At 41.3% G+C, this 14,800-nt stretch overlaps 1 protein-coding gene across 8 annotated transcripts in view; it reads right to left on the bottom strand.

Moving 5' to 3' along the window:
• Nucleotides 1-425: 425 nt before the first annotated feature.
• MRTFB (myocardin related transcription factor B) overlaps nt 426-14,800 on the bottom strand; it is a 198,197-nt gene continuing 183,822 nt past the window's right edge. For 7 of the 8 annotated variants that reach the window (XM_059693213.1, XM_059693212.1, XM_059693211.1 and 4 more), the window contains 2 exons: nt 7,692-7,752; nt 426-5,711 (listed from right to left, as the gene is read on the bottom strand). In XM_059693213.1, the coding sequence (XP_059549196.1) occupies nt 5,176-5,711; nt 7,692-7,752 (597 nt within the window). In that variant the 3' untranslated portion in view covers nt 426-5,175. The remainder of the gene's footprint in view (nt 5,712-7,691; nt 7,753-14,800) is intronic. The other variant, XR_009452560.1, reaches the window with a different exon arrangement.

Raw genomic sequence — 14,800 nt, 5'->3', positions numbered from 1 at the left:
TGCTGTGACATGTGTCCTAAACTTGGTGTCTCCATCTCCCACCCTCAGGCCACAGTGGCTCTCCTCACCCATAGGGTGGCCTTTTCTCTGCATCGCAAGAATCTTAATACATCAAAATGTTTTTTTTATTTGAGACACAAAAATGCAAAATTGCTGAGATATCAAACATTTTCCGATCCGCTACAATACTGCCACTATGTACAAAAGATCTGATGATAAATGTGCACACATATAAAAATACAGTATGCATTACCTATGTACAGTACATGTGCAAAACATATGGCATTCAAACATGATATGGAATTGATTTCAGGGGTGCAAACAGCAAATACAAAGGCATCATGGTTTTTCTTTTAAAAAACAACATAAAGGCAATACATGAATGGACCCCCGATTGCCATAATTTTTTGTTTCTTAAATGAGTGCTTTAATAAGCAGGGCTCTGTAGATTGGTATTTTCTCTCTTTTTTTTTTTTCTTCCATAAAGTGAGATGCTAAGACATAATGTGACAGTGAAAGTAAGAGAAACACGTATCACGTTGCATTTCTATTGAAGCATGAAAAGAAAACTAAGTTGTACGTAGAAAGGAAAAAACTTTGTATTACTACTAAATATGTACTATCCTAAACCAACAAAACAAATCTATACTATTTTACATGGAAACGATAGAGAAATATCTACACCTCTGAAAATTATAACCTTAAATGGATAATACATTTTTGGGACTGATTTTTGAGATCTCATTAGTCTCAAATTTTAAATAAAAAGTGCCTCCTTTTGGCAAATACTTGGCAATGCCTTTGGTTCCTTTAAAGCAAGTTTGCATTACTACTGGTTACTTGAGGTTAAGTACTTTTGGTAAATACTAAACCCTTTCCTAAATGCTTCTTCCTCCTACCAAATCAGCAACTTTTCTTAGAGCGTAATGTAGAGAGGTAATTGTTATGAGTCTCGGTGATTCATGAACTTGGTTAAAGCTTCGACTTAGTAGTTGGCACAAAGCTCTGTTAAACACGACAGCTGTGTTGATATCGCCCCTGACAAATTTTATCTGATTCCAGACAGCACCTTGTAGATCTGAGATTGCCATCCTGTTGTCACAAGACTGTGACATTTTTTCAATAACGATTCACAGAGCAATGTGTTCATGTGGAGGGTTAGAGTGCTTTTGTAAACATGTGCAGCTTTTTAAATTACAGGCCGCGAATCAAAGATTTCTGGTAGAAACCCTTTGCAATGATGCATTCCCTCGAATGCTGACAGAAGGGTGAGCAGGGAAGAACACACTGCATGCAGACAGTCACTTCACACGTAAAAATGTAGCCTGGAAAGATCACTGAGCAGGATCTCCAAAGTTTGAGAAGGAATTAATACATCTGAATTATTTTCCAGTTTTGACTGAAGCCACTTGTAAAAGATGAGCTGAAATGCAATTAGGATGCTCTCCAAACACACATGTCCGCACTAGTAAGCTGTGTTTCTTGATAAACCTGACCTTCCAGTTAATGTTTTTAGTAATTTGGGCTAACTCTGTGGCCTGAAGGGCAGTGGACAGTCCGTTTGGTATTCTGCTCTGCTGCCCGTAGCCAGGATTCATGTTTTTGGTGATGGATGGGAAGATGGAGGGTTATTGTGAATGTGGTTAAATGGACCCGTGCTGCTCGGCTGGTAGACTCCTGATGACTTATCCTCCCTAAAGTTCTCTGAAAGTCCCCAGTGGTGCCGGGTGCTCCCCACCTGACTGACAGCAACTTGGGTGAGGCTTGCCACCAGGCGGCCCCTGGGAACAGCGTGTGGTGTGCACTGGGTGCTGCCAGAAAGCTTTACCACTTCCCTCCGGCCACTGTGTTGCGGACAGTAGAGGGACTGTCCCATCACTTGTGGGGACAGCTGTCTTGTCAGCTGTTGTGGCTGGTCAGTGGGAATTCTGAAAGGATGAAGCAGGCTGTGTGACCTGGAATGACCTGGGGTTGAGGGTGAGGAGGCCTGCGTCAGCTCTGGTGACAGAACGAACGGGTGACATGCTCCTGACACAGCTCTCAGTTGCTATCTTATTACCTTCACTTTGCTTACAAGAGGCGGCGGTGTGGAGGCAAAACCAGACTGCCTTGGCCACTGTTCCTAAACGGCACTTACAAAAGTGTCAGTTACATGGGTCACAGGACTGTGCAGTTTTTAAAAAGGAAATTTAAATAAGATCTCTTTAGTATTATAAAAATATTCATATAAAACAAGCGCAAATAGTATCTGAATGAGAAATTCTATGAATTCAGAATACATCTGTGTACAAATACGTGGCAAGTACTAGACAGTAGATTGCACATTTCAGGAAAAACACTAGAACTCGAACCACTAACACTGTTCCTAGTTTTCTAGCACATGCTTTGCTGAAATGTACAAGACGACCACACACTCTAGACTCCCAAGACTGTGTAAGAAGCTTTGGTATAACTTCTGTGCATCCCACCCCCAGGACATGATTGCATACCTATATACACCAGAAAGGTAACTTGATACTACTGTGTTTCAGGAATATTTAGGGAAATAAGACTGGATGTGAGAGAATACATTTCTAGGAGTTGTTTTCTTGGCAATAGGATATTCTGCAAGATGATCTACAGCAGTACCTCCTCTAAACTACACATCTGCACACGAAGATCCAACCGGCTGTTCTGACTTGGCTTTAACCCTCACCTCAAACAACACAAACAGTCCTCTTTAACACACACCTTTCCCCCTGCATTTACCCCTAAGTACAGTGAGTTGGGGCAAAGGAGCCTTGATTAGAGTGTCATCTTTGGTCATGTCACATGCTGCACACGATCTGTGTCCTCCCTCTAGCCTGGAACGTGTAGCTGGGACCCTACAGATGCCCAGCTCGCTGCTCAGGCCGGGAGGGCCCAGCGGAATGGTGTGAGCAGGTGGCTGGTAGACTTAATAACTGGACTCCTTGCCTTCCTTCCTCCTAAATGAAATGCTGGTATGTGAAGAAGTGAACACAGATGTAAAGTGGGCACATGAGCAACACAGTCCAAGAGAGGAGGCACTGCATGTGTTTGGAGAGCAGCCTTCTGTGGCAGGTTTCAGCAGGGGGCTAGGAAACGATCTATGCACACAGCTTGGAAAGATGGAAACACAAAGTTCTTCAGCGAGTCGGCAGCACTAGCTGTTCAGTTGCCTCCTACAGTCCCGCTGATGTCTGGTGCTAATAAGCCATTTAAATCTGAATAAAGATGATTCTTAGAGTCCAAGTATGGACCAGATAAGCTCCAGACAAAAACCCATCTCAAAGACTTGCCCAAAGAAAGTACCTTTCTGAGTCCACAGCCCTGCCCCGGAGACAGGCCCTTCTGAAAGGAGTGACTCGAAGATGCACGTTGTGCCCACGACGGTGACGGTGACACTCCTGCTGGGTTTGGTCAGACAGCAGCATGCTGGATCCCACGCGTGGGATGACCAATTTCTAACAAACTACTCACCGCAGACTACACTGCGCCTACCGCCTCTGCCCGGAACCATTCAGATGCACTTCAGGCTGGGAAGGGCCAGTTAACAGAGGGCTCCAGGGTCCTGGAAAAACGGACTTTTCTTACATGTAGTGAAATTTACAAACTGAAATAAAAATTTGAAATAAGATCAGCTCTTAGGCAAAACACAAACCCAGAAATGATTCACAAATTCTTTCCAAATAATGGGTCAGGTTGCCTCTACATGTCACGGTGGGAACAGTCACCAATGACCCAGAGAGCAACTTGACCCCAGGGCTCACACAGGGGAGGTGGAGAGCACGAGTATTATTTAATGAAAACCTCCACTTTTTAGTAGATTTCAGGTTTTTTCTTCAGTTTTATACATTTTGTCATATACTTAAATGACTATTTCAAAATCATTTTAGAAATCCTGTGATAGTTGGCATTTTAGAAAAATCTTAAGAAACTACTCAACAAATGTGATAACTTTTTGTCTATATAAAAAATGAATAAAATCTCCAGTTTTTCAATCTTCGGCTTGAAAATATAGTGAGAGCTCAGGTATGACATCCAGTTCCAAAACTGTAAAGCAACGACAGGATGAGCGGCAGAAGAGGCAGCCGGAGCGGAGTCCAGAGGCCAACTCGGCGACAGGCTCTCCTGTAACCGGTGTGGGAATGTCCGGGAACGACAGACTCCTCCCTTGCCTTCGCTTTGCAACTCACCAGCTCAGAAAGATATTTTATACTAAAGCCTTTTCTTGGTTCTTTGAGATGGGTCTGGTTACCTGAAAGTTATTTCTTAAAATACAGAAATACATGTGTCTCAAGTACTCTAGAAATATGTGACTTATTAAAAGAAGTAGGGCCACTGGATACCCAATTCCTTATCCCCACGTAGGCTGTACAAATCCCAACATAGCACAAATATATGTCTAATTTACACATTAAGTCAATCTAATCAACCCAGAGGATTGCTAGCAGAATTTTCAGTGTTACCAATACACCCAGACTTTTTACAGGGGATTGTTTATGAAGTATTTTGAAGACATTGTCTGGTTATAGTGAAAGAACTTTCATTTACATTTGGAAATTTAAAGTAAGATTCCAAAAATCACAAAATAAACTACAACACAAAAATATTACATTGGTTTCTGAATGGAACCAAAAGTCTTCAGCTGGAAGCCTTCGCCGCCTGGCTGGTGCGCTCCGCTGCTCTTGATCCCTGCTGCGCCTTGGGCCGGCTCGGGCCCCGCTAGAAATGCGGGTGCGGTGGTCCCTCACCGCCCTCACACCAGCGTTCCTGTTTGAGTGGAGCTGTCTGCCTTGTGTTTAGGGCCTGAAAGTGACCACAGAGGTTTAAATGTAGTTGATTACCAGAGAATCTGCATGTCGTTATCCTGCACACATTACTCTGTTTTTATCTAAAGGTGCTTTTCATTCTTTACTGAAGTTTGGAGAAACAGAGGTCTTCTTTGACTAGTGGTTTTTCAGAAGGCCCTGTGCTATATTAAACGGCAGACATTCACTGCTGGGTGCAATGAAACGTTCTCAAACTTGGTTTCCAGGCTGTGACCATCTATTCGTTTTTTTCTGTGACAACATGTTTTCATTGCAGTGATGCAACTATAGATCTGTCTCTAAAAACTGACCTTTTAGAATCATCTTCTTAAACCTTGTGAACTTGGACGAGAAATCTGTGGTGTTAGTCCCATGGCAACGGCAGGTCTTGGGGGTCTAGAAAGTCAGCAGAGAACATGCTGGGGGCAGTGGCGCTGAGGGGAGTGAGTCCCGACGACGTGTTAGGCATGGTGATGTCCAACCACTCCATGTTGTCCAGGTTTGAGTCAGAGAGGTCGAGTGACAGACAGGGAGTACTGGCGGCAAACTGGGCCTCGGCGGTTTCCATGGGCGAGTGTGAGGGGTCCAGCATGCTCGAGTGGCTCAGCAGGTCGTTCTGGAGGTCCTCGATCAGGGAGAAGGGCTCTCGGTCCTCGCTGCTGCTTGGTAGTGGGGTAATTTCATTGGCTGAAGGTAAAGTCCCATCCAAGAAAGCTTCCAGTTGGTTCTCTAAGCTGGCAGATAAACTGCTCAGAGGTTCTAAGGATATGGGCGGTGCCATTTGGACTTGGGGCGGTGGCCGGGACACCACTGTGTTGACTGGCATTGTGGTGATGCTGGCTGTCACTGGTCTCATTTTGGAAATAGGAGAAGGCTCTTCCTTTATAGGGAGGGAAATTTCTGTGCAAAATAAATAATTAGTAAGTAAACATTTACTACTATGTACATTTTTTATTAATTACGGAGTTATTTTACTATTTTGTGACGACTTAATACACAGCCCATCTTAGAAGTAGGAAGAGAACGCTATTGGCCCCTGATGACCTTTAGGAAGATGGATCATTTTAGTTAAATAAAAATTTACGTTATAGCATTCTGACATGCTTTCAGTTCCTTTTAGTAAGAGTAAGCATTAAAAGCAATTACATCCCACCAAGTAGGATGATGTTTTTAGATGATCTGATCATTGGGTCCCATTCTCAGGCACTATAGGTTTAAGATAGGGCTCATGTCTTACTCTGTACCACAAATTTGCGATCACAGCAGCACACTACCCTAAAGTGAATGTGAAAATGTGGGCCCTGTGTAATGAATGATCTAACTATATTTGTTCTTTTTTATCATTATATTTGAACTATGTGTCCAATTTAGCCATATCCATTCTATATAAAGTTCTGAAAAGATACAATGCCATCGTATGACCTGATTTAAGATGAGGTGGGCCACCTTATGTGTCTTGTTTTTTTCAGTTTATATAAAATCTTGAGGATTTGGTAAATGTCTTAAGAAGCACTAGTTATATGTTACTCCTTGCCAGATCATGTAGAAAATTAATGGACCAGTGTTCACTTTGCTACATATAAGAGAGTGAAAAAGATACTTTAAAAATATGAGAATCTGACTTGATTTCATTTATATACAATACACTAAACATTTTACTTAATAGCTCTTCCAACTCAGTGATTGGGCTGCGTAAATAGGTGAGACAACACTGAAGATTCCTCTCAGCTGTGTGTGTTTCAGGACAGTTCACTTCTCATGACCTGTGAGTCATCTCTAGAATTGTTTTGAAAGCTGAAAGTGTAATTTATACTTATAAGTACAACTAGTCTTATAATCAACTACTTAAATCTCTCATTATTACTAGTATTAGTTTATAATAAGATGAAATAATATACTCTATTAGATACTTTGCCATAAAAACCATTTCTTTTAGAATATAACTCATTTCTAAGTTTAGGCTATAAAATTATTCTTTTTAATCACTAAAAAAAGTATTTTAACCAGATTTGGCAAAAAGCATTTTTAAAATTTTGAATTCAAGGCATGGTATATATGTTTCTTGAATTTCCATAGTTTAGCTATATCATGAGTTTAAACAATTTTGCGAGGCCGATATAGTTATTCGCAAAAAAAAAAAAAAAATGCTACTCACATATGTAGATCTGTTGTCAAATATCAAGAATTTTCTATATTATGTCAAACACTCTGACAAGATCATTAACAACAAAATCAAATAGTACCTGGCATGAGTGGAGAAATTTTGATAACTATTTAAAAATCTGAATAAAACTTCTTTCACTGGTAAATTTAAGACTACTTTAAAATATTCTAAAATAGCATTTGAATTTTTGAAGTACTTATAAACTGAGGCAGAGATATCCTTGATTTTTTTGTGTGGTTCATATCCCTTACCCCTTTTTAAGATGACACATTGTAAAATTGAAGATTTTCATTTATATGTAGGAAGTGTTTTAGAATTGCGTTTTAATATTAATCAAGTTATTAGACCCTAAGGTAGGTGACTTGGTTGTTACAAAATTAACTCATGAATTGGAATATTTTTATCCCATTGCAATGACTGATAACACATGGAGCAAGTTTTAAAGTTTTCAATGTGGAATTTATATCTGTCTACTTTGCTATTTTGAGATGGTTTGTCTTTTTCAGCAGGTATATATCTGTGGGTAAATCTAATGTTATCTTAGTATTTTAACCTGAATCAATGGCCTTCCCCCATTCATAAGTAAGTTGTATTAATGGCCTAAATGTAACAGATTTTAAAACAGGAAATGCAGTTAGAAGAATATGTAAGCTCTAGAGGAAAACTTTCATATCCTGTGATAAGGGATTGGGGGTCTGATGTGACTTTTCACCTACCTCCGCTCTTAATGAGGATATCAAAGAGGTCGTCCATCTGCTGACTGTGTGCATTGGAAACCTACAACCAAGGAGAACATAAATTAGCTTTCTTTCATGCAAACCAGGAAGTGTTATACAACTGGGAGCACCAAAGGACCTTACGGAGCAGCTAGTTCTAATCAATCACTTGATCATTTTGAAAACACTGAGGTCCCCTGAGAAGTTAAACCATTCTCCCATGTGTTACAGCTGGTGAGCTGACAGAGCAAGAATGGGGCTGATACCAGCTCAGATGACTTTTACACTGACTTGTACATTGAGTGCATTTTGAGAGGCTTCTCATATTTTAAAAAATGTTTTAACTCACTTGCTTATATTCTGATAAAAATATAAAGTATGTATAAAGGTGACCATCTATATTTTCAGCTTTACTGAGAGTAAATTAACATACAATAACCTGGTTATATGAATTATACAATTCTATAAGTTTTGAAACATGTATACACCCATAAAACTATCAGCAAAATCAAGATAATGAATATTCTATTGCTCCTAGCTTCCTCATGCTTCTTTGTGATAGCACTTCCTTCATCCCTAGGCGACAATGACTTGATTTCTCCCATTACAGATTAACTTACATGTCTAGAGTTTTATAGAAATGGACTCATATAGTGTGTACTCTTTTTACTAGTAGAGGGAGTGGCTTCTTTTACTCAATAGGAATTTGAGGTTTATCCATGTTGTAGATTATACCTTAGGAATAGTTCATTCCTTTTTATCGCTGAGAAGTTTTTTATTTTAAGAAACAGAAATCTGATTGGGTTGTTCCTACATTTTGGCTACTACAGATAAAGTTGCTATGAACATTTGTGTACAGGTCTCTGTATTTGTGTGTAAATACCGAGGAGTAGAATGACTGGATCATAGGGTAGGTGTGTGTTTAACTTTTTAAGAAATGGCTGTTTTCCAAAGCAATTGCACATTTTACATTTCCACTAGCAATGTACGAGATTTCCAGTAGCTCTTCATTCTCCTCAACACTTGGTACAGTCAGTCACTTTAATTTTAGACAGCTAATGGGCCTGTAGTGGTATTGCATTGTGGAGTTAATGTGCATTTCCTAATGACTTGATGTTGCATCTTTTCATGTGCTTCTCTGCCATCTGTGTATCTTTCTTTGGTGATGTGTCTGTTCAAATCCTTTGCCTATTCCAGACTTCTTATGCTTACTGTTTTCATAGTATATGTTTTTTCAACCATTTATTTTCAGCCTGTGTCTTTATATTTAAAGTATGCTTCTTGAAGATGCACACACTAGTTATCTATTACTCTATTATAAAACTTCTAAAACACTTCGTGGCTTAAAATGCTAGACAGTTATTATCTCACAGTTTCTGAGTCAGGAATTTAGGATTGGTGTAGATGGGTAGTTCTGGTTTGGGGTCTTTCATGAGATTGTAGTCAAGATGTTGGCCAGGTTACAGTGATCTCCAGGCTTGGCTGGAGAATGTTAATTTTGTTTGTGTATCTACAATGTTGAAGGCAGTTTATTTATTCCTAAATGGGAACTTTTTTTTACTTCAAGAATGATTTTAAATATAATAATGTAACATGCAATAAACATAAATATCTCACAAAAAACTATTTTAAATATAATGTTACATGCAGTGACCACCAATTCAAGAAAAATGATCTTAAATATAATATTACATGCAATAAACATTAATATTTTAGGAAAAAAGGATTTTAAGTATAATAATATTACCAACACTGTACTAACATAGTATGATATCACAAAAGTTGTAGGAAATATTAAAAATCTGCAAATAACAGGTTTACTTCTATTATATTCTAAAATATTATTTTTCCCCCTCTGGCTCTATTTTTGTTCATCAGTTTATGTTCATTATATTCCACAAATGAGTAAGATCATGTGATATTTATCTTTCTCTGACTGACTTATTTCACTTAGCATAATGCTCTCCAGTTCCATCCATGCTGTTGCAAATGGGAGGAGTTCCTTCTTTTTTATAGCAGCTTAGTATTCCATTGTGTAGATGTACCACAGTTTTCTAATCCATTCATCTGCTGGTGGGCACTTAGGCTGTTTCCAGATCTTAGCTATGGTGAATTGTGCTGCTATGAACATAGGGATGCACATATCCTTTCTGATTGGTGTTTCTGTTTTCTTGGGATATATTCCTAGAAGTGGGATCACGGGGTCAAATGGGAGTTGCATTTTTAATTTTTTGAGGGAACTCCATACTGTTTTCCACAGTGGCTGCACCACTCTGCATTCCCACCAGCAGTGCATGAGGGTTCCTTTTTCTCTGCATACTCGCCAGCACTTGTTGTTTGTTGATGATAGCCATTCTGACAGGTGTGAGATGGTACCTCATTGTCATTTTGATTTGCATCTCTTGGATGATTAGTGACTTTGAGCATGTTTTCATATATCTGTTGGCCTTCTTTATGTCCTCTTTCGAAAAGTCTATTTAGGACCTTTGCCCATTTTTTTATTGGATTGTTTAAGTTGTATGAGTTGGAGAATGTTCTTGTAAAGGTGGCTCATTACATGACTGGCACTGGTTGTTGACAGGGGCAGGGGTGGAGGGGCTTCAATTCCTGTCCCCAGGGTCTCACAGCTCACATTCCCCCACAGCAGCAGTCCAAGAGAGAGCAAGGCAGGAGGAGTATGCCTTTTATCACTTTGTTTAAGAAGTCACACACCATCACTTCTGCCAATTCTATTCCTTAGAAGCTGGTCACTAAGTCCAAACTAGGGAGTAATATCTAAGAATTTGTAGACATATCTTAAAACTATGACACAGCATATAGTTGGTTCTGTTTTCTTTTTTCATCCATTCTGATAATCTCTACAATTGTTTTCTCTACTAATGTGTCTTGTATAATCATTGATATGGTTAAGTTTACCATTGTCTTGTTTCTATTTATCCTGTTTTTTGTTCCTCCTTTCCTGTCCTTTTACAATTTTATTTTTATTTTTTAAAAGCTATACTTCTTAACTGTTATCTATACAATATACATTCTTAATTTTTCATAGGCTAAGTGTCCGTTTGATCAGTTGCTATGATGCACACTAATCACCAGGGGGCAGACTAAGATGGCTGCAGCCACGGAGCTGGAGCGAGCAGGAGGCTTGGGTTGCCCCTGGCGATGGAGGAAGCCAAGCTTCCCGCCTGCCCTGGCCGGCCCTTGGCTCTGCTCAAGGCTACAAAGTTTTAATTATAGAAGATAAATACCAGAAAAAGAAAAAAAGAAGCAAAAAAGGAGAGGCTGGGAGCTTGGGTCGCCGGGGGGGCGTGGCCAGCCTGAAAAGAGCCCTCAGCCCCTCACCCAGGCTGGCCACACCCCCATGGGGTGAGGTTCCCCACTGGGGGGCTTGACCAGCCTGCAAACAGCCATCAGCCCCTCACCCAGGCTGGCTAGGCACCCCAGCAGGACCCACACCCTGATCCGGGACACCTTTCAGGGTAAACCAGCCCGCCCCCACCATGCACCAGGCCTCTATCCTATAATATAACAGGGTAATATGCAAATTGACCCTAAGAGCAGAATGACTGGGAATGACTGGTCACTATGACACACACTGACCACCAGAGGGCAGACACTCAATGCAGGAGCTGCCCCCTGGTGGTCAGTGCACTACCACAGGGGGAGCTCTGCTCAGCCACAAGCCAGGCTGATGGCTGCCAACACAGCGATGGTGGCGGGAGCCTCTCCCGCCGCCTCAGCAGCACTAAGGATGTCCAACTGCAGCTTAGGCTTGCTCCCTGTTGGCAAGTGGACATCCCCCGAGGGCTCCCGGACTGCCAGAGGGATGTCTGACTGCCAGCTTAGGCCCGATCCCCCCGGGGAGTGGGCCTAAGCCAGCAGATGGACATTCCCCCAAGAAGTCCCAGAGTGCAAGAGGGCACAGGCTGGGCTGAGGGACCCCCTACCCCCAGTGCACAAGTTTTTGTGCACTGGGCTTCTAGTATATATATAAAAGGCTAATATGTAAGTGTCTGACTGGGTAATGACATCACGTAGCAATGCCCGGCTTCCTCTCCCTAGCAACTAGCCTCCTTGCAGTTTCTTCAGCCCAGGAACATGACTTGTTCATAATCAGCTGATAGCAAAGGTCAATGCTTACCTTGAGCCAGCCCTGTCCATTATTTTTATGCATCTAAGATAACTGATCAGAGCAATTTTCTTTTCCTCCTAAAGGCACAACCACTGGCACAAGACCATGGAATCCCTCTTGTTCCCTGCATACAATCTGTGTGCTGTAAAAGAGGTATGTGTTTCTCTATATAATTTCTCTCGCCTCCTTAATCTACCAACAGTGGATTTCAGGTAACCCTCCTTAATTCTTGTCCATTGATTCTAATCCTATATAATAAAAGAGAAACATGTAAATTGACTGTCCCTCCGCTACACTCACCAGCCAATCAGGAGAGTATGCAAATTAACCTGACAAAGATGGCGGGTTAATTTGCATACACAGGTGCTGAGCGGCCAGGGTCCCGGGAACATCCTTGGGACCCAGGCCGCTCCTAGCCTGTAGGCCCGCGCATAGGCCCTGAGCAGCCGGGGTCCCAGAACACCTCTGGCCACTCTGGGCCTCTTGGTGCAGGCGCCAAGCAGATGTTCCCGCCCCGTGGCTGCTTGGGCGTGCGCCGGTACCAGGCGGTGGCCCACGCACCCTAGCCCAGTGCCCATCACAGGGTGAATAGGCCAGGCCACGTCTCCCCGCTATCGCTCACGGGGTGAACAGGCCAGGCCACGTCTCCCCGTGATCCCAGGCGAAGAAGCCGCTCTGCTGACCAGCCTGCACTATGGACCTGTTCGGGTGGGTGGTGCGAAGTCCGGGGCCTCTAGCCTGCAGCCACAGGAAGTCTCCCTCTCCCCAGAGTTAGGAGCACCAGCCCAGGTCCACCCAGCGCCCGGTCCTGACTGCAGGGGTGAGTTTCTGCAGGCTGGGTTTGATCCCTAGGGATTAGCAGTAGGAGACTAGTGCCTTTTGTTATTACTGTGTGTCCAGGTTTTAATTGGACACGTGCCCGGTGGTCCCAGGTGCCAGCTTAGCAAAATCTTTTAGGAGGAGAATTCTGTCTGGGTTTCCTCAAATTCCCTCAGCCACTACTCACCCCTCTGTAAAGATGCAGAACAAGTGAGGCCCCTTAAATAAAAATCAGAGGTCTCCAGCAACGCTGGGCCTCTCTCATCACAGTCATTTGGACTGGATGGCATTTGAGTATTTATCTAGGCACCATGACAGGGAACACACAAGCTCAAGTCATGATCTCTGCCCTTAAATAATTCACAATCTTATTAGAGCGGGTGGATGATAAAAGCGCTGTAATGACATCAGAATGTAAGGCAACAATACATTTGCTAGGATGGTTTTCCAACAATTAGTACAAAGAGTATATGCTGTGAATTAAATAAAAAAATATGTGTGGAAGTAGCTTCTTCATGAGTATGGGATCCCTTCCTATTGAGTTCCATGTGAGCTGTGTAATATGCTATGATATCTGACGCACAGGACAAGGGAGGCCCTAAGTGTACTATGCTTTGATATTTGAGTCATTCTTTATTGTTCAATGTGATTTATTTCTGCACGCCTGTTTTGTAATAGTTAAATTACTAGAATAATACATCTTGCTATAAAATATTACTAGAAGAGCAAATGATCAGGTGACATTTATTGTTATTTTCTATAAATGAACACAATCTCTGGTATGCTAAAGTAATAGGTATTATAGAAATATTCACATAGGGAGACCTACAGGCTTGATTACAAGTGAGGCTTACTATCACAACCCAAATGTATTGCTTAAAAAAATAAAGCAGGGAGCCAACTAGAAACTGAACCAAATATAAGCCCTTGAAGGGCAAATGTAAATTGGATAAGCTTTGCTATTACAAGAGCAAGAAGAAAAAATTCAGATGCAAGAATGAGAAGCACATTGCATCCACTCTAAGTTGCTGTTAAAGAAAAAGAATGATATACTATGAAAATACTTAACACATTGCGTACTGCATAGAAATCTCTAAGACATACGCCAGGAATAGCACGTTTTTGGGCAAACCGCACGTTATTTAAATCATCATTATGCACTTTAGCTGTTGTTTTTCAATAATTATAACATTTTTATTTACAAAAACAATTAAACAATTAAAGTTCCTAGTACTTTTTTAACGTATGGTACTGCATAAAACATTTTCCTCTGTGAAGAGGGACCAAACAAAATTTACATAAGTATCTAGATTTGCTCCTTTTTCCATGGGCGTGAAAAACGAGAACACTCGTGAGCGGTCCTTAACAGATGGCGCGCGGAACACGAGAAAACTGAGTGGTACTAAATGTGTTAATACAGATTGTAAAGCAGCGGTTCTCAACCTTCTGGCCCTTTAAAACAGTTCCTCATGTTGTGACCCCCAACCATAAAATTATTTTCGTTGCTACTTCATAACTGTAATGTTGCTACTGTTATGAATCGTAATGTAAATATCTGATATGCAGGATGGTCTTAGGCAACCGCTGTGAAAGGGTTGTTCGACCCATAGGTTGAGAACCGCTGTTGTTGTAAAGAGATTTGTTCAAAGAGGATTTCCTAGAGTAGGTAGTATTTCAGTTAATTTTTTTAAATGTGAAGAGGTTAGCTAGATAAGAAAAAGGTGTAGGGGTCCCAAATTGCAGAGGGTGCAGGTGGGGCTGAGGGACCCCCTACCCCCATGCACGAATTTCGTGCACCGGGCCTCTAGTGTATAAAAGAAGTTGCAAAACTGCCATTCTTGTGGTGATAAATTTGTCAGTTATAAAAATGTGTAAAAGTATATTGCATACCTGAAAGTAATAGTGCATGTCAATGTGAATAAAAAGTAAAATGTCCTTTCTAATCCATAGAGATTTTCGTACCTGACATCATGTGTTCTTTGTGCAGATAGATCCTCTCCTCTCTCTCCTCCCACCTTCCAGAAATCAATTACCGTATGCTCCCACTTACATGTGGAATATAAAAAAAGCAAAATAAATGAAGAAAAACCCCCAGAAACAGACTCATCGATATGAAGAACAAGCTGGTGGTTGTCAATAGGAAGGGTTCAGGGGATGGAAA

This window comes from Myotis daubentonii, chromosome 4, assembly GCF_963259705.1.
Source record: "Myotis daubentonii chromosome 4, mMyoDau2.1, whole genome shotgun sequence".
Classification (NCBI taxonomy): Eukaryota; Metazoa; Chordata; class Mammalia; order Chiroptera; family Vespertilionidae; genus Myotis; species Myotis daubentonii.
Note: the sequence above shows the minus strand (reverse complement) of the source record. Positions and strands in the feature narration are given on the sequence as shown.